This window comes from Limulus polyphemus, unplaced genomic scaffold, assembly GCF_000517525.1.
Source record: "Limulus polyphemus unplaced genomic scaffold, Limulus_polyphemus-2.1.2 Scaffold50, whole genome shotgun sequence".
Classification (NCBI taxonomy): Eukaryota; Metazoa; Arthropoda; class Merostomata; order Xiphosura; family Limulidae; genus Limulus; species Limulus polyphemus.
The window spans coordinates 990,572-1,011,863 of NW_013665660.1; the positions used below are offsets into that span (position 1 = coordinate 990,572).

Consider the following 21,292-nt stretch of genomic DNA (forward strand, 5'->3'; position numbering starts at 1 on the left):
ATGCACTTTACTTACGACTTGACTCTATTAGCTGTCTCTATATCTCCCTATCTGCAATTATATCTTCGCTTTATTTGCCAAGCTTATATACTAAAATAGAGGGCGCCTAGAAAAGACTAGAGTTGCGAGGAACAGTCATGATCCTTCTAGAAACTCCAGCGCGCATGCTTGCAGCATCACATGACTTCCGCTGTCGTAACAATATATTCAATTCTACAAGCTAAGATCAGGAAAAGTATGAAAATTAAAAAATTTAATAAAAATGTTTGATTTCTTAATATATTTTGGAGTAAATTTTATAAAAGTAAAAAATCAGCAGGAAAAAGTATCTTCCATAATTTATTTGTTTGATGCTATAGCATATTAGAAATAATAAACGTAATTTAGATTTTTAATAACAAATGCTCTAACATCTACATGAAAACATTGTGACGACTTTTGTATTCTTACTATTACTTTCTTCCTCAAATCATGTTATTATATATGTATGTGATGTGTAGCTGTCAACTCTTTTTAGAATTTGACAAAGATAATTTTGAACTACAACATGTTACATCACTGATAGGTGTGAGCATATCATATGTCTTCTACCTGCTGTAGTAATAGAGATATTTAAAAAACATTTTAGGCTATGTAGTTTCTGTGCTGTAACGGCAACAACACATTGTTAAGAAAATCATGATTCCCTTATTCTAGTTGCTTCATTTCTTTGTTCTCTATAGTAAGTGACATCTTTTCTACCAAGGATATTACAATAATATACACCCTCCATGTTAAAAGGGATTGGTGCTATAATATCCGTTAATGGACAACTATGACAGTGATTGAATGTGACAGTAAACTTATACTGTGAGGAAACAATAGTCACGAGGTGGCACTGTTGACTGGAAAAACAGTGTGTGCTTACTTCTTGAATTCAGCCATGTTTTCTTTAGTCAGTTCTACTAGGAGCTTATAAAGTAAAGACTTACCTATAATATCATTATGTTTTGTCTATCCTGTGAAAGAGAGAAAGCTGTTGGAGTAAGCACAGCCTAGTAGAAGTACTGTCTCTTTCATGTATGTATATACATACACTGCATTTTCTTTTTCTGTTTTATAATAAATATTGTTTTCATTTTTACAACCTTTATTATTTTTCACACACTTGGAAGACTCAGTTAAGTTTATAGTCAGAATAATTCTCCTTATTTCCTTAATAAGTATGTAGTTAATTGCAAATCTGTCTACTGACACTTGTCAGGAAATCAGCAGTTATTATCTAAAAATACCATAAATAGACATGATGAAAATATTTTGGTGCCATGATGTTTGATCTTGAGTTGGAGTTAAAAGGAATGCTTTTTAAGCCATTTTCCAGAAAATAGAAGTACTCACAAATGAGAGTTTACTAGCAGAGAGAGATGGTTATATGGGAGAGATGTCAAGTATAAAAGAAGCCCTCTCCTGGACATAGGGTTTTTGCTGATGCTGCAAAGGTCCATGAAATTGGTAAACCTGCAATTGCTAATTCAGGGAGACCAGCTATCAACTAGTACAACAAGGTCACTTCAGCATACAGTACCCCTGAAGATCTATTTTGGCAGAAGGAAAGAGTGAATGACTGAGATTCACCAGAATGGCTTGGTGCCAGGTAAGTTCATGATCACAGGGAGAAGTCTCTAACTGAACCCCCACTACTGCCAGTCAGAGCACATTAGCTCCAGCTCTGGCCAAATACCACCAGCAAATAGTGGACAGAGGCTGATTGTGCTGCTAGTGGATAATTTTCACCAGTCAGAGTTATTTCTCCAGCAGGTGAGGCAACAGGCTCCCATGGTGAAAACTGTGGTTAATGGGGTGAGGTACTTTTCAGAGTAGAAAGATTCCCAATCACAACAACAGCAGCTTGTGACCCTTGAAGACATGTAGGGATGTAGGAAAAGGTACTTTAAGTAACTCGTCATCCTGTAGCCCTGGACCAGGGTTCTGTGAGTGAAGCCAAGCAGATCATACTCCTGATGTTCAAAGGGACAACAAGAGAGTATCTGGATTGATTCCTAAAACATTTCATGCAGGGCACTGTCTAGAATATTAGAACTCAGAAGCAAGTTGTTGAATACCTGGATAAGGAGCAGCAAGACAACTGGGAAATGACCGTGTATGAGCTGCATCACTGATCCAACCCAGGGGAGGATTGGGGTGTTCACTGGGCCAAATTCAAGGCTTGAAAAGGAATCATCACCAAGAGACAGGCAGCCTATGCAGATGTTCTGCACATATTACACAGAAAGATATAACCAGCAATGGCCCCTGCTGATCAGGAGAAAAACCTAATTGATAAATTCATTGAGGGACTTTCCACTGAGCTTATGTAACAGCACCTGAGAGTGAGGGACATCATCACTCTTATTGCGTCCGTCATGACACACTTTGAAGCATTTATTTCAAACTAGCCACCAGAAAGGAAGAAGCCTGCAGCAACAGTTATATTAGCAACTCCACCAATGTATGGTACACTTCAGGTCCCTCTGCAGTGGCAAACTAAACCGAATCACAGGGTTAACAACCAGCCACCTCCACTGAGTGGAAATGCAAGGCAAACACACTGGTCTCCAGTGAGTGGGAAGGGTTTTGCATATTCTCTCATAGGACATATGCTGGAGCAAGATCAGCCCATGTAGTATGTGCCATCATGAGAGTCCAGGCTACCACAAGGTATGCTCACAGAATACATAACACAGCCATGGCCAATATGTCTGATTGGACATTGTCTAGGATGGGAAAAGTGTCTGCTTTGCTTGTATACTTTCGGTGCACTGGTGAAGGAACTGTCCATAGTTTGCAGTACAGCAAAGACAGTAGAGCTATCAGAAGATGCCCACCAACCCACAGCATCAGCATTTTGCTGAGCAACAAAGTAAGCAAGGGTTTTGATACTGGCTATCTGACCAGCAGGCCCAAGATGATCAGTGACAAGTGGTACAAGCCAATGAAAATTGCTCAAAAAACTGACACAGTCCAAATTAGGAAACAACTTGCACCAAAGAGTTTAGTGGTCAGCCCAGCTTGTTCATGACTGAGTGAAGTTTGGTGTGTGTTGATGAGAGTGCAAGAGTGAAAAGTTGAGTTCCTGGCAGACACAGGAGTTCTAGTGGACTTTGCAATATTTTAAGAATTCTGAGTGTGACCACTCCTACAGCCAGCAAATACCAACTTCATAGAGATGTCAGAAGATAGATAGATCTCTGATTTAGTCTAAGATGTGTCACCCACAGAATGAAAGTGGTCTTTTCCAAACTTAGTTCAGGAATAGGCATCCTCAAGATGGATGTAATGCTGAGCTTATCAATCAGTTTTGCTTGTGCAATGGATGAACTGATGTTCCACAGTGCAGGAACAGTGAACTACACAAGTGTATGTAGCAAAGGGAATAACAGTACCTCCATATACACAAGCAGTGTTCTGTGGTTATAGAAGCCATGCATGAAAAAAACTATTTATTTTCCAAAAAGCAGGCAGTAGTAGCTTAAGCAGTGATCCACCTAATAAGGAATGAAGTCTTGGTGTTGCTTTATAATTATGAATGATAAGCTATCTAACTAGATGCAGGAATGGTCATAGGTATGTTAAGCAAAATGAAAGTAACCAATTCTAGCAATAAAGCTAGGATTGTGTTTGTCTCACTGTGTCCAAGAGCAAATGAAAAGTTATCAATACACTTGAGAGCATTAAATGACGATTGTGGAGAAAATCTGGCCCAAACTAAGTGACTTGTTTGCTGAATTTCCAGACATCTATGGGACCAAATGTAAAATTGTGTCGAACTATGGTGACTCAGCATCATATAGACACTGTCAATGCAGTCCAAGAAAGCAACCACCATGAGTATTTCCTTGGAGCACTAGGGAAGTTACAAGCACTGAAACATAGTGGATGCTGCAGGATGCAATCATGCATCCTTTGAAAAGTGTTTGGTAATCTCCAGTAGTAATTGTCATGAAAAAGATATGTAAGCCAAGGTTCTGCATTGACTTTTGATGGGCGAGCATGGTAAATTGAATCAAACCTTCACTTTACCTTGGGCAGGTGAATGACTGGCCACATTATAAGACTCCCATTGGTTAAACAGCTTGGATCTGGCATCTGGATGTTGCCAAGTCAAGTTGGATGATGACAGAAAGTTTTCTTGATTTCATGTGATACTACCTACGATTTGTGGCTGATTTCTCTGAGGACCGAGCTGTCTGCAATGGCTGGTGAAGACCCTGATGTCACTGGGAAATCCAGGAAAGTCCACAGTATTAGATTGTCAGAGTCAACACATTGCATCTGGAAGAACCAATCCTCTTAAGCAGCAATAAGAGTCAATACCACTACTAATGCTACCCATGAAGGCGAAAACCAAAGGAATGAGAGGCTTGGTGATTTGTCTCATCATGGGATGCAGCACAACAATTAGGATGATATAATAGAAGTTCTCACATTTTCAACAAGACCACTACACCCCTAAGCCCAAGAACAGCTTTCCAGCACTAGGTGCATCTCAAGGGATGTCCATGTCCTGGACACCAGCTAGGCATGAAGGAAAGAATGACATGGGTGACTAAGACCAGGGTGACAGCATTACAGACTTGCTAGATGGCTAGTGTAATGGTTCCTGTTATCAATAAAAGAGCTTCAAGCTTCAGGGTTGGAACAGTTGAATGATCATGAAGGACCTACACTGTCACAGTTTCCAAGGCACCAACAGCAAAGAGACAAAGGGAGATGTCCTGCAGAGGGTGAGAGTGAAACTCTCCATTAAGTCACCTATGGTGATTACAAATTGGTCCACATTAGAGTAGGTTCCATTGCACAACCACTGTTACAAGGAGATTATAGCTGAATCAATGAAGACCTGGGCCCTCTAAAAACCAGAAAGAAGGTAAGCTAAGGATATTGTCATCATTATGGTAGGTAATTTGGTTTAGAACCATGGGTGGTCAGAAATTTAGATTACTCTTTGCCCAACTCTTGATTGATTGATTTTGTGTCAATGTTGGATTTAATCAAAGTTGTTCTTAAGTGACTGTCTGGGAATCTGTTTCTGAATTGCCACCACAAGTGAAATGAAAAAGCCATGCAGAGTGGACTGGAAAGGTTTGTTCAGTTGTTTAGTTGTTGGCTTCAGGACATGAAGCAGCCTGTTGTGCACACTACAATTTGGCTAATGTGCAGAGGAGATCCAGAGCAGACCTGCAAAGAGGGCCTCACACTCTGCCCCAAAAGGGCCAAGACAGGAACTATTAAATTAAAACAACTAGATAGTTTACATAACAATACATAGTGGACAAACGGAGTTGACAGTGAACAGATAAACATTACAAATACAAATTGTGACAAGTTAAACAGAACAATATCTAGTTAATTAAAGAATTCAATCAAATGAAATTAAAGCAATTTGAATACTGTTTGAACACAATAAGTTGAATAATTAAAGATATAGTCCTTGTCTATGCCTGGTCAGAAACCTGAAAAGGGGGGGGGGGTTAGAAAAGGTAAATGCTCAAGGTGGTTGATGTGTGTTGTTAATTGCTTTTATTGTGTTATAGGTGGATATGTGTTTGTTCCACAATTCTGGTGTTTCAGCTAAGTTCGAGATTTTACTTAAAAGTGAATTACAATATTTTGTAATATGAGATTACTAGATTGGTGAATATTGTTAGACACGTTGCATTTACATAATGGCATTTCCATATTCTGATACTGGTCTGATGTACATTTTATAGATTAGTAAAAGGGTTTGGACATCGCAACCTTTGGCATAAACACCTATCTTTTTAGATTATTTATTGTTTGATTTGTTTTCTTAAAAATTTCACGAAAGTGAGTGTTCCCTGTAAGTCATTTGTTATAGGTTATGCCTTAAAATTTAATTTAATTGGTGAACTTGATTTGTATATCATAAAGAGTGAGCTTGACAAGTTTACTTTTTTCCTGTTTCCTTTGAGAACTTTGCTGAATGCTATGGCTTCTGTCTTTAGTGGATTAAGTATTATGCATCAGGTGTTGCACCACTTGGTTATGTGGTCTACTAAAAGTGAAACTCTCTTGGCTGCTATGCAAGGGTCATGTGATGTACTCCATACTGCAATGCAAAGGTTTGAGTAAGATCGGAGAAGTTGATATCATTTACAAAGATTATGCAAAGTAAGGGGCTTAAAACACATCCTTGTGGGACTCCTGCTTGTAAGGTAAAGGGTGTGGATATGTTATTACTGATTCTGACTTTAGCTATTCTGCTTATTAGAAAACTAGAGATCCATCGTATAAGGAGTATTGGTATTATGTGTTGAGAGAGTTTGTACTCTAAGCCATTGCACCAAACACTGTTGAATGCTTTTTTGACATCGAGAAAAGTGGCTTTCATTGCATGGTTCTGATTAAAGTCACAGTTGAAAGCTTCTGTTGGTTTGACTAGGTGGTCAGTAGTTGACGTTTTTTCCAAGAAGTGTTTTGTATATCTGTTAATAATTTCTTTGATTCGAGATGATACAATAATCTGGTTGTGATTATCTTTTCTAATAACTTCCCTGCACAGTTTAAAAGAATCATCAGCCTGTAATTTGCTGATTTGCTAAGACCCCCACCTTTTTTGGAGATGATACTTAAAACTGCTTATTTCCAGGAAGTGGGGAGGTATCCTGCACTTAAGGATAGATTGTACAAGCCACAAAGATGTTTAAGGAGTAAATTAGATGTATTCTTTAGTACTAAATTCCTTCTTCTATCTTAGCTGGGGGATGAGTTTTTAACTTTTTAATAGTGATTTTAATATTGGCTAAAAATATAGGTCTGGTAATATTGACATTGGTAGATGTTATGGTCTAGACCAGTGCTTCTCAACCTTTTCCAATATCATTCACCCCTAAAAGTTTTTCACAACAACTCACTCACCATGGTTCGAAAAGAGACAAAAAGTACTAAATTAAAATGCCAAATTCTTTATTATGACTTAAATAGTTAAATATACAACAAACTACAACTAGAATGAATACAACATAAAATAAACAAAATAAATGTATTTATCAAACTACAACTAGAATTTGTTTTATAATTGATAATACTCATTCGCCCCATCATTCTCATTCACCCAGTTGAGAAGTACTGGTTCAGACTAACAGGAAAATTTGGTTTAAATGTATAGTTGTTATCTTTGATATGAGCATCGACTTTGAGGTAGTGTTCTTGGTTAAAGCTGGCTGTGTTTAGTGTAGTAAAAACAGTTTCGTAGTAATCACTAAACAGATTGGCTTTTTCTTTGTTTGTTAATGCAGTTATTATTATATTTAATGGGAGGATAGATTCTGGAGGCTGAGTCATTGCAAATTCATTTGCATTTGCACCAGAAATGGGACAGGTTTTGCCTGTTATTGTCAATTGTTTGACAGAACTGTTGCTAATTTTCGTTCTGCTGATCTTTTATGAGTCATATAATTTCTAGTTTCGTCCTGTTAATAGTAGGTTTGAGGTCTCTTGTTTGCATGTAGAGCCTGCGTAAATGTCTTCTTTTCAGAATTAGCATGTGTATTTGTGGAATGAGCTTCCAGTGATTAATGTTTAGTACTCTTTTACATGTTGGTATGATACTTTGCAACACCTGCAATATTGCATATGTGATATCAGATGTGTAACTGTCTATTTCTGCACTATTGTTAACTGAATTTTTAAGATTAGGAAGGAGAGCATCTATGTTCTGGTTCTAGATGATCCAATCAAATTTAGTGTAATCATATTTCTTTGGGAAGTGGCATTGAGATAGGGTTGTGTAGGTTAATATTTAAGACAAAGGATATGGGATCATGGTAACTACCTATGTTTTCTTGTACGTGGAAGTTATATGCAAGTGGAATAAGTGTGCGAGTGATTATTGCAAGATCTAATATATCTTGCAAGCTGTTATGAAAAGTGTGTGTTGGTGTTGCATCATTAATTACCATTAGATTATCATTTTCAACTAAGGTATGCAAGATGTTTCCATTGGTGTTAGTTGTGCAGCAGTTGAAGTCTGTATGTTTGGAGTTAAGGTCTCCTAGGATTATTGTGCGAGTATTTTTGTTTATAGTTTTTTAGAACAAAGATATATCAGGTTGTTAGAAGGTGAGACATATACTGTTAAAAGAGTTATTTTTTCGTGATTTGGTGGGTGTATATAGCATAATATATATTCATTAGTACTATTGATCTTAATATTGGGTAAGGATATTTTTTAATCTTTTTTTTTATATAGTTCCATTATGTCTTGTGTACTTATCACTTAGGGTATTGAAATTGTTTTAAAATTATGGAGTCTTAAGTTACTTTGAGGGTTTAAAGTGTTTCATTTATTAAAATAATATCAGAATTTAATATAATGCTAATGTTGTATAGTTCATATTTTTTTATGTTTATAGGAGGTCCAGCATTTATGGGACAGGCTAGTTAAAGCCAAGTGGAACTTGATAAAGGACCGAGCAGACTTAAAAATGTCACTGGCCCAAATCAAAAGACAACGGCAACACTGAAAGTTCTGTTGGTGGATTAAAGTGAGTGAAGTAAAGCCTCAACCACTTTCTGAGGTGAATGTATGTTTCGTATTTTATTTTTAATTTGGACTGCCCTTCATCTTCCACACTCATGAGTGCATGTGAAAGACAGGAGCCTAGCAGTTTGTTTTTTATTTATTTTTTATTATTATTTTATTCAGTGTATGTACATATTTTGGTTTTTATTTCATTTTAGTAATGACATGCCCTGGCTCTTTCACACATGTGGACATGTGTAAAAGGGCAGGGATTTAAGTTTTTTTTTGTTTTTTTTATATGTATTTGGACTTTTTTTGTTTTTTTTTGCAAGATATGTTTTAGTTGTGTCTAATGAGACATCTCTTGCTCACATGTAAGTGCATGTAAATGAGGAGCAGCCTTAAATTTATTGTTTAGATGTTTTTTGTATTTTTTTTTGTTTCGTTAAGTGACTATGTGAAAAGGTTGATTTCTGTTTAAAAGTAAATGGCTTTTTTGAGTGTGAATTTTTAGTATATGATAATTATTTTTGGGGTTTATAATGAATTTGATTTTTCAATATATTTTTGACTTTTGTTCTTCATGTAAGGGACTGTCACATACTGTGCTACTCTTTGTGCATGAGGGAGCAACACAGAATCAACATAAATCTTTGTTACAGTTGAATTTTAAATGCAAGCATTGTTAAAAGCTTTTCCTTTATTGTTGTATTTCATTTTATTTCAGTTTCATGTTTAGTTTCTGTGTTAGTCTGTCCACTTATAAAGTAGAAAGTGTATCTCTGTGGTTTTGTTTCTTTCTTTTGTTCTTTCTCTTTATTAATTAGTTTCATTTTTTGTGCTCGTAAGTATATATTTGCACATTGGTTTATCTAAGTTATAGAAAATTTCACGTAATTCTACTTGAAAGCATATTTTTATGTATTTTCTTTGTTAAAGAGTTCTTCTGTTTTGTTGTTTTTTGATTACTCTTTGTTTTTTATTAAATTTTAATCTAAAAAGTTGGTCTATATTTTGGCTTTTAGTGATTTTGTGTGTGATCAAAAGGCTAAGTTAAAAACTGTTTAACTTTAATAATGTGTTACTTTTGTATTATATTTCATTTTTACTTTTAAAAATATAACTGACATGGATAGTATAAGCTAAAAGTGTAAGTGTTCTTAGGAATAAAGTCAACATGTTCTTTAACCACATCAAGAGTTTAAAAGTGTTTAAAGTTAAATATAATTGTTGGTTTGAAGACAAGCCTGAAAGAGAGAAAGGAGGAAAAGTGAAATGTGCAGGCATATCATATATTTTCTACCTGCCATAGTGATAGATTTTTCTTTTTTTAATATTTTTTATTATGTAGTTTCCATGCTGTAATGGCAGCAACACATAGTCCAGAAAGTCATTAAGATTATTTTGTTTTATATGCTTGTTTTTTTTATTCTCTATAGTAGCTGCTATGTCTTTTCCCTGAGAATATATTGTAGTAACTTACAGCATCTGGGTTAAAAGTAATCACTGTAATATCCTTAAGAGAAAGAGAGAGAAAGCATGGGACTTAGCACAGTGTAGTAAAAGCAACTGTGTTTTTGTGTGCAGAAGTGCTACATTTTCTTTTCTGTCTATTTTATAATAAAGATTGTTTTAATTTTTACCAACTCTGTCCAGTCTCTACCTTACAAGTACTAAGAAAGCTCAGTTAAGTTATTTGATGAGAATCAATCTCCTTATTTCTTGAACAAATTCTTAGTTATTTGCTCGTCTATCTCATACTTGTTCGGTAATCATCAGGTTATACCTGAAAACACTATACCATATTATCAACTTACATTAGCCATTCCAAAGATTCCAGCTGCAAGCATGATTTAAAACAACATATAAATACAGAGTTAAGTTTTATGGCAGTATTCATTTTTGTGCATAAATTTCTCTGACTGTATATAATACAAAAACATGAGAGAGGACATTCTTTATAACATATGTAGCTTGTTTAGGTGAAATTTAAAGCAAGTAAGACTTAAGTTTGCAGCATTTTCTGTGGTTAATTTGGCAGTGCAGCATGAATATTCTAAAAAAGCTAAACTTTAAATGGGCAAAAATTATATTGAACCTAACCCGCTTTACACTTAGCTTCATAATGTTTAAAAACTACAGGTATACTATAAGGAGTCATATTGAGGGGATTAATATCTTTGTTCCACTAATTTTCAAAACAAATATTTCTACCACAAGAGCCATAAAATTATTTTCAGTCACTCAAAGTATTGAACCTATAATATATAACAATATTTGAAATTTCCCATAATTTAAAATAATCACATATTATAATATTATTTTATTATATTATGTTATACTTCAAAAAGATTGTTCACATGTGATAAGACTAACCAATGCCATTCTCCTCCAAATGTTTGGCTAAGCCTGCAGCTTGAGCCTCAGGATCATTAGAATCCTTCCAAGCCTGGAACTGTTCACAGCTGAGGCCATCATGCTGTTTCTCCCACTTTAGAAAATAACATATATCTAAGCAAAGCATTATGAATCTATATGATTTTAGTTTGAAAGTTTTTTCTCTTTAGTTTCTTAAAAACTACAGTTTACATACAAAAGTTATCAAACTTTGGTGTAAGACAGCACCGGGGATTACAGTAAATTAAATCATAAATGACCTAAAGGATTTACTTAGCTCTAGTATTATTTTTTTCATACATTTTATTTTGGCAAATCTAATGTTAGCTCTTTAATATTTATAATAATTAGACACTCTTCTTTAATTATACAATATATGTTTTTAAATTTTTAACTTTAAGTAATAAAACAAATTTCACAAAGAAATGTTTATTCAGGGTCTGAATAACAAAATAACATTATCCCAATTTCATTCAATAAAACTCATTATAATAAATACACCAGCTTACTGAATGGAAAATATACCCAAGTCTAAATATAATCGTGAACATTTTATTCTACCTTTTATTTCAATGTTTTAATTTTTTATTAGAAGAATACAGATGGACACATAAATTGTGGGCATCACAGTAAACTTACCAGTTTTCTACACTGGGCACATATTATAGCTTTACAGTCTGGGCACATCAACCTTTTCTGGTTTGGATTGGAAATGAAGCCAGATGAGCACTGCAAATACCACATTTATGTTTTCACAAACAATTTACATTTTATGACAAGGGAAGAAACTAGTCATTAAAACTGAAAAAGACATCTGGCACTTTCACACATACTCATGAAAAATCAAACTTGTTACTTATCTCGTACTCAACCAAATTTTTATTCATGAATTCATAAGACTGAAACATACTCTGAAATTTGGATTACACTTTTGAAAATCAATCCAAAAGCATTGCTTGAGTTGAACATTGATTTTACTACAAATATATTTTCAATAAATATATTAACATAAACTGCAATGGCAGTAAAATTTGTTTAATTAAACAAGAAACAAATGTTACACTGACACAACATTAACAAAGTTCTAAATTAAAATAATCAGACAAGTAAAATTGCATCTCAAAACAATGTCTGAATTCTCAAGTTCGTTGTAAGAACCTGGTATGTTTTCTTATTAAACTTAGTGAAGCCTTGTCTCACAAAATTCTTATAGTGAAAACTAACAATTACAAACAAGTATGAGTGCTAAGCATTTCATGTCATCACTCAGAGTTTGGTAGTATAAAAATTATATAATAGCTTTGACCTTTGCATTATCTTGACCTTTTTAACAACTCAGATCCATAGGTTATAACTTTCTTATTACATTTGATTGATCATTTCAAATTTATAACTTAACAAATTTACAAGTGCAAATACACCAGAAACTACTATACATTTCACTTTGATCTTTGTTATATAGGTCATATACCTAAAAGGCTTTGTTAAACTCCTTACGAAACTGTAGGAAGTGTTTGTTTTACAGATCAGTTACAGGTCTGTTAAAACACATACAGAGAGATGTTTCTCTTTCAAAAGGAGTGGAATTTCTAAGCCCTTAACTTATGAACATACCTAATATCCAAGGATCATTTCTACAAAGCTTTGTGAATCTCCATATGAAACTACATAAACAATAGGTTATAATGCATGGTTGCACATCTAGTGGAAATGTTGAATTTAAACAGGTGGTAACTAAAAGAAAATGGATGAGAGTAACTTAACCTTGGAAAATTTACAACATAAGAATCATTTCCAAACATCTGGTGAAAAAAATCAAAAATCAACAGGGAGCTTGAACTGATTGGAAAAGAATTTCCAGATTGTATAATAAAACAAATCCAAGGCTGGGTAGTTAATACAGAACAAATCAGTCTTTCCTGCTTCAGTTTCAGTTTAATGTAAGTGTTACAACTTAGATAGTTTATACAGAATAGGTGTCATATTTAGTTGTTTTTAGAAGTGGTATTATATGGTAAGTTTGTTTATATAACTGTTTACAATAGTGAGATTATTGTGCCACGTTGCTAAAAACCTTTTTGAGTTTCTCATTGGTTTAATTGAGTATTATTACATAAGAAAATCTAATACTGTATGGAGTGTTCTAGACTTCTGTCAGGGTATAAATACATGCCAAAAAAATCATTATTGAGTCCTAGTTTTAGACTGTGTGATTGTGACTTTAGCAATAAAGAGTGTGTAATGGTGATTTTTAAAGTGAAATTATCACAGACTGTATTGTAATAACAGAGTAGAGAAGAATAATTCTCCTTGTCAATTGTGTTCTAAAGTACCTGAACCAGTCTGTGTGGGCTTTGACAAAAAAGAAACAAGCGGACTTTGTTGCTGTTTGTTTATAGTTGAAATTTATTGTCAACAAGTCACAGACACCTACTGAAAAGAATGTGGCATTACAAAACCTGACAGTGGCAAATAGGTCTATATACACACAGCTGTAAAGGTGGCAAAAATATTGTAGAGATCACAACTACACTATATAACCATGTTGACTGACTTTGATAAGTGGATAGAGAGGGGCAAGTGACACAGGCTCAAAGATGACGATCTTAAAGAGTTTGTTAAACAACAAGAAAACCTAGAGAAAGAATAGTATCAACAGAAGATAGAGGAGGAGAGGCAGAGAAGAGAGAAAGAAAGAGAAAGGCTGAAAGAAGAACATCAGCATGAAACACTAGCTCTAAGAGAGAAACAGGAAAAGAAGAGAGAGGAGAGACAGGAAATGAGAGAATAAAAGCATAAATTGAGATTTCCAAGCTCATGCAACAGAAAGATGGAGAACCCAATGATGCCAATGGGGTTAAGGCCAGGTGACCCAAGTTGCCAAATGTGATGAACAGAACTATGACATGGATGCCTTCCTGGAGAGGTATAAAATATTTGCCCAAAGTCAGAATTGGGACAAAGGTGATTTGGTAGTCTGTCTCAGCCCATTCTCAAAGGAAAAGCCTAAAAGTGTTTGTGGGCATGATGTCAGGAGATGCCATGGACTATGACCAGTTAAAAGTGACCTTGCTGAAACACAATGAAATTACCAAGGAAGGTTTTTACTGGAAGTTTAGAGAAGTCAAATCTGACACTGGAGAAACTGTATCTCAGCTTATCTTACGTCTACAATAATACTTCACAAGATGGACTGACATGGCCAAGTGTGAAGATAGTTTTGAAGGACTGGCAGATCTGGTCATATGTGAACAGCTCGTGATCATGTGCTCCACTAATGTGTCACTGTTCCTAAAGGAGAGAGCACCAGAAGACGTGGATGAGATCACCAAGCTTTCAGAACAGTACATGGAAGCCCATAGAGGGAGTATATCTGGCAAGTCCAAGAATAACCAGTCAAAGTCGAAAACCAAGGGTGACTGACCAGAAGCAGGATGCCAAAGGTGACAAGAAGTCAACAAACAAAAGGTAGAAGAGATTTTATGGGGCACATTGAGAGTGAGTGCAAGTCTTTCACCAATAAGCAGTAGCAGAAATATAAACATAAAGTAGCTGGAGCTACCCACAAAGATGTCAATGGCAAGCAACAAGAAGAGTGGCTGTCACCATGGGTACTGCTGCCAGAAGAAACAGACGAAAAGTGCTATAGCTGCTATTCTGTGCTGGACTCTGTTGGGCACAAGGTGGGTGACCAACAGATAGCCATGGAAGAAGAGAAGCTAACCTGCATACAAGATGTACCAGCTCTGACGACCAAGCAGCAAGTCAGATCTTTCCTTGGGTTAGCATAAGACTATAGGAAGTGCATCCCACACTATGCTCAAGTCACTGAACCATTGACTGACCTGAACAAGAAAGGCCAACTCAACAAGATGAAGTGGGAACAACCACAGCAGATGGCATTCCAGAAGTTGAAAACCAAGTTTAGAAGTTTACCAATCCTTAGAATGCTAGACTTCAATAAACTCTACATCATTCAGGTTGATGCCTCAGATGTTGGAATTGGAGCAGTACTTCTGCAAGAACATAAAAACAGACTGTTTCTGTGATTGAACAAGAGTGTCTGACCATCATATTTGCCATCCAGAAATTCCAGAACTACCTCTATAAGAGAGATTTCATCATCCAGATGGACCATCAGCTCTTTGCATATATCCAGAGGTGTAAAATCGACAGTGCAAGGATCATGGGGTGAGTGTTTTACCTCCAGAACTACCAGTTCCAGAGTGAGGCCATCAAGAGGACTGCAAATTTTGGTGCAGATTGTATGAGTAGACTGTGAGCATGAACTGAAAACAATCGTTGTATAATGTAAAAAAACATTGTAAATATTTATCTTGAAGAGGGGCATATTGTTATATATATATATATGACTATTTTGGTTTAAGTTTAATGCAAGTTTTATGATTTAGATATTTTATATAGCATGGTGTCATTGTTAGTTACTTTTAGAAGTGGTATTTTACGGTAAATCTGCTTACTTAACTGTTTATGAATCATACGTTGTGTAGTTCAATTGTTATGTATTAGAAATGGTTTAATATAGTAGTATTATTGTGTTATGTTGCTAGAGCTATTTGAGTTTCTTGTTGGTATAATTGAGTATTATTACACCAGAAAAGCTAGTATTGTGTAGAATATTCTAGACTTTTGTAGGGTTACAAAAACACATCAAAAAATCATTATTGAGTTCTAGTTCTAGACTGTGTGATCATGAGTTTAGCGATAAAGAATGTATAGTGGCGTAAAGAATGTAAAGTGAAATTATAATAGACTGTATTGCAATAACAGAGTAAAGAAGAAGAATTCGTCTTGTCAATTGTATCCTAAAGTAACTGAACCAGTTTGTGTGGATTTTGATGAAAAAGAAACAATTATTTAAAGCTATGTAAAGCTACTGTACAGAATTCGGCCTTAAAAACCTGACAGTTGTCTTCATCACAGGTAACCTTTATATCAAATCCATTAAAAAACTAATAAAACAAACTATTTTTTTTCAAAAAGTGAAATGTGAAAAACAAACATAACACAATAAGTATTCCCTAAAACAGATCTGATTAATCAGTGATAATGATCACAAACATATAACAAGTAAGAAACTTATTCACACAAGCAACTGTTCTATAAATGAATTACCTGAGAACACCAGTGGAAGTTTGGATCTTTCATCAGCACTTTATCTCGCAGCTTTTTCTGAAACAGTTCATGGGTCTCAGGTTCTACCAGGTTCTTTAGCTAGTGAAAAGCATAATACTTTCAAAAATAAGTATAAGGAGAACTACTGTGAACCCTATATTTAATTCTTAATATATCCATTTTCTACAGGGATTCAGAATAGTTTACAAACCTTGAGATTATAGATAACTGTATTAATACACTGGGGATGGTTACATATTTGAATATTTTTAACTGTATCAGCTGACTTGGTTCATAAAGGAGAATAACAGCTTGTTTTATGATATTGTGGCAGGTTTAGAAAGTAAGTAATAGTGAAAAGAAGGAAGTTGTGGTTAAGCTAAGGAAACATTGTGTGTATATATATATATATTATATCAGTAGTTTGTTCTTAATACTTCATGTTCAACACGTGTGAAATGTATTCATATATGAAACATATACAATGAAGAAAGTGTGGTTCAACACATGATACTGTGAGACTTTAATGCATAAACTTCTCATTTAATTGTAACATGTCCTAATGATATACTTCCTGAAAATTTATTAGCTGATGCATTCTATTAAGTTCTTAAGTTATATTTTTCAGTAAATTTTGATTGATTGTTGTGCAACTGACAAGTGTATCTCTACCAGTTGGTCCATATGGTTGAAGTAATCTTGGGCTACATCTTCATTCGACAAATCTGGTTCATTACAGAAGGGGCACCGCAACTCCATGATATTTCTGTCTCTTGTCTGAATGGTGAAGTAAGCCTTCAAACATTCTTTACATGCGCGATGAGGACAGTGAAACATTGCCAGCATCTATAAAAAATAAAAATATATTAATTACTATAAAACAACACAGAAATAAGGTTAGTATTAAAATTTTTTTTTTAAATTGTAAGTCAAATACTTTATAACCACAAGGCAATGCTTCAAGAGGAATAAGGGAGCGTTTTTATAATGAAACTTTTAATGATGTATGTTTGAAAATGGTTGTGATTCTACGCATTTCTGTCTTTGTATTGTTTACTAATAAATTGTCACTACACAACATAAAATTTTTATTTCCATAACCTGAATAAAAATTTAAACAGATAGGGCTAAAGTTTTGATTGTTTTAATTATTTCATTCAAAACAAATATATATAAAAAGAAAAATTTTAAATCTCAACATTTCAGTTGCAATTTTATTTTGTAGAAAATTTGTGGGGATACATCACACATCATTTTTCAAAAGTTGATGTTGCACATTTTATTTTATGATTCAGTATGCAATCATGCAACAGACATCTGAGAATTAGTTCAGATGTTTAGGGTAACAGTTATTGTATTTTACTCACTCAAAATCTTTTCACTTGGCTGGCCCTCCTACTTTAGTAGTTTTTCCAGTGCTGCTGCTTGTCAGAAGATGAAGTATTAGAAGGTAATAAATAATTTGAATAATTCTGCCTCATATGCTAATATTTACTTGCTAGCTATCTAAATTTACTTCTCTTTCTGCTAGAGTTAACATTTTCCTTACCTGCAAATGTGTTTTCAAAATATACTCACCTCTCCACAGAACAGACAGTTAATACTTCATGCCAATGGCAAAAAGTTTTATGCATGTGTCAAGACTTGAATGAATTCCCACCCCTATAAATAATAATGTATACTGTGCCAGCTTGTGATGCAATCACCATTAGAATATAGCACTCCACCAACAAGAGAACAACACATCTTCCATGTACACAATTTCTCTTGAACACTTTGTGATACCAACAGCATATTCTTGACAAGGTAAAAGAGACACACCAGAAGTGGAGAAGAAGGGTGAAAGGTTCTGTGGAGAGGTATCTATTTGAAATACATTTTCAGGTAAGGAAAATGTTAGCTTCGGAAATGCTACTCGCCTCTCCACAGAATAGATAGTCAGAATTCTACATTGAAAACATGGAGGAAGGGCTGGTGTGGATAAAGAAATTAAAATGATGAGCTCCTTTCTTAAAGCAACTGAAAGAAAAACACATGGAATGCATCACACACTAAGGGGTGGTGAGCCCTAGTTGGAAAATCACTTGGTGGGAGACTGCATACATCTAAAATAGTAAATACTCTTTCCTCAGTAGATGTGGTAGTGCAGAAAGGCACTGACAAAAAATCTCCTACATGGTACTAAAGTGATGCAAAAGTGGAGAGAATGTAAAAGTTGCTTAATCAGCCTGTATATCTCATGGGGTTGGCAGACCATGAACTGTATTGTGGCTAGGGTAATAAGGCTTGGTTTATTTTGAATTTCACACAAAGCTACATGAGGGCTACCTGCACTAGCCATCCCTAATTTAGCAGTGAATAACTAGAAGGAAGGCAGCTAGTCATCACCACCCACTGCCAACTCTTGGGCTACTCTTTTACAAATGAATAGTGGGATTGACCATCACATTATAAAGCCCCTACAGCTGAAGAGGCGAGCATGTTTGGTTGGACAGAGATTCGAACCCGCAACCCTCAGATTGTGAGTCAAGATCCCTAACCATCTGGCCATGCCGGGCCAGGGTAATAAGTCATGTACTATATGAGAAATACTTAGGTGATATACTTATCAGAAAAGACATATGCAGAGTTCAATCATCCTACAATAGTGAACATGGTCTGGCTCTTAGTGTAGAGAGTGGCTTGTACTACACTTAAAGTAGACATTCCCACCCTAATTCTGATTGAGGGGTGTATCCACTCAGTCTCAGGGGTGATTACATTTTGTGGGAAGAGCTAGTCAAAGTCATCCAAAAACAAAGCAGGCTCAGTAGAAGGTGATAAAGCAGGAGGCTGTATGATCTAGGTCCAAGATAAAGAAAGTAGGATAAAACCAACCACGTGATTTAAAATGTCAAAAACATCACTTATAAGTCCACATTTCAGTAAAATAAGACAATTCCTATTGAGGAGTCTAGAAATCGAACGCGGGAAGTCGTATTCAATAAAATCAATGAAACTGAATTTATGGAAAATAAGAATATGATTTCTACATTTTTAAATTTATTTTATTTACCTTTTTATCAGTGTGATATGTCTGTAGTACTTAATTAGGTCTTGGTCAAATGTTTTGTAAATCTTAATGAAAAAGAACATGAATGAACACTACAGTGTTGAAGAAAAGAATAAGTTTTAAGTATACACAAAATACTCAAGGGAAGTGTTGTGTATGGGAAATGTGCTATTGCTGATTGCATCATAGAGTGGTGCAGCAGATGTTATTATGTGTAGAGGTAGGAGTTTGTTCAAAGACTTGGTGCATGCACAAAAACTTTTCAGCAGTAGCATGACATATTAGTTATCTGTTCTGTGGACAAGTAAGTAGCATTTCTGAAACAATTATTTTTTCTACTGAATGTACTTATAATTTTATATTTCAACTGTTCCTCCGAGTAGTTACGTGTGATAGGCTCTTATCCATTCTAGTTAAGATGCTACAAAGAAAATGGGAATCAGTAAGGTGAAGAAATTTCAGGATTAAGCTGACATAAACAAAATAACACCTGTAACACATCATAAGTTACTTCCTGAAGCTTTCATACATGTGGTGATATCTGGTTTAAGAAAATAAAACAAGAATTTGCACCTCAGCCATAGGGAACTTCCCAGAACACAGCTCACATTCTTGTTGCAGGAAGTTGACAGCTTGATATAGGGAATCACATTCCATAGCAGCCTGAAGAGCTTCCTTTTCATCAAATTTCATATCCATAAGTTTGATTGCAATTTCTGATTGTTCATAAGTCTGGCATTTTCCTTGAGTCAGAAAACTTCTGACTTTTCTCTGAAACAGATTTTGTTTATAATGAAAAAATTCTCATAATAACAAATGTTTGTTTGTTGATTGTTGTTCAAAGCTACTTGAGGGCTACCTGTGCTAGCCATCTCTAATTTAGAAGTGATAGTTGAATCAAGAATCACATTATGCTAATATAATAATAGGTAGGCAAACAATGATTTGTAAGCATAAAGATGAATTTTATTGATGGTGAAACATACTACATGCATAGAGGTGAATTCAAGATATCTGCCTTAACATATCATCAATATGAAATAGGTCACAAAATATTTTGGAATGAATTTTTGTCGAATGTTCTGTCAAAACATGTAGTATGTTTCACCATCAATAAAATTCTTCCTTAAATTTATAAATCATTGTTTGCCTACCTATTAGAAGTGATAGAGGGAAGGCAGCTAGTCAACATCACCCACCATCAACTCTTGAGCTACTCCAATCAAATAGTGTGATTGATTGTTATATTATAATACCCTAATGGCTAAAAAGGCAAGCATGTTCGGTGATGAGATTCAAACCTGCAAACCACAGATAATAAGTCAAATGCCCTAACCACCAAGTCATGCCAGGCCAACAACCACTGACAACAAAGAAGTGTCTGAAACAACATGGAACAAAAGTGGTCAAGGTCCAATTTAAAATGAATATAATCTAAACCTGTTACTTGATAATTAAATTTAAATAAGGTTGTGACCAAGAAAAATGGTGTTTTATGTAAAATATTATCAATTATTTTCTTTCAATGTCTGTAGGTAAATAGATTTTGTTTTTATGTAAAATTGACAGCATTATTGGGTATTACATTATTACCATGGTAACTACTTTAGTGTAAAACAATATTTCACATAAGTATGACAAGATTGTTAATATCAGAATCCTAGTGTTAATACACTCATTTTTGTTTCTGACAAATTACCCCTGAATTAAATATTTTGTAAAAATATTATGGAATGGTTTTCAATGATTTTGAAGAACAAACTTACAAATCACATAATCTTTAATTGTGGCCAAATTAAACAATTCACTTTAAATATGGAAAAATAAAATCTAAAATTTGTCACATTCAAATGTTAGTTTTGAACACCAAGCCACCTGTATGCATTACCACAAGTTTCAACAGAAATATATTACAATAAATCTAAATCTATAAAAAATCTGCAATTAAGCAAGATGCAGTTTTCTTATGAAATTCTTTTAACACAACATATTCTTAACATTTCTAAACTCATGTTACTATGTATATAATTTATTGGACTATTTACATACAGGATCATAATATTACAAATATGATGTAATTGTGATATTTTAATCATCATTATGGATAAAATATCAAAATGTTTTATGCCAAATAAAATTATACTTTCAATTCAGACCAAAATTTTATACACATTACAAGTGTA

General features: G+C 34.5%; 2 protein-coding genes across 3 annotated transcripts in view; one reads left to right on the top strand and one right to left on the bottom strand.

Moving 5' to 3' along the window:
- LOC106463031 (zinc finger protein 64-like) overlaps positions 1 to 8,681 on the top strand; it is a 67,869-nt gene extending 59,188 nt beyond the window's left edge. Inside the window, exon 5 of the transcript XR_002611454.1 lies at positions 8,415 to 8,681. The gene's annotated coding sequence lies outside the window, so the exon portion shown is untranslated. The remainder of the gene's footprint in view (positions 1 to 8,414) is intronic.
- LOC106463128 overlaps positions 1 to 21,292 on the bottom strand; it is a 104,510-nt gene that overhangs the window by 20,156 nt on the left and 63,062 nt on the right. For both annotated transcript variants that reach the window (XM_022390694.1, XM_013923143.2), the window contains exons 14-18: positions 19,683 to 19,880; positions 16,730 to 16,903; positions 16,058 to 16,156; positions 11,561 to 11,650; positions 10,901 to 11,015 (exon numbers count right to left, since the gene is read on the bottom strand). In XM_022390694.1, the coding sequence (XP_022246402.1) occupies positions 10,901 to 11,015; positions 11,561 to 11,650; positions 16,058 to 16,156; positions 16,730 to 16,903; positions 19,683 to 19,880 (676 nt within the window). The remainder of the gene's footprint in view (positions 1 to 10,900; positions 11,016 to 11,560; positions 11,651 to 16,057; positions 16,157 to 16,729; positions 16,904 to 19,682; positions 19,881 to 21,292) is intronic.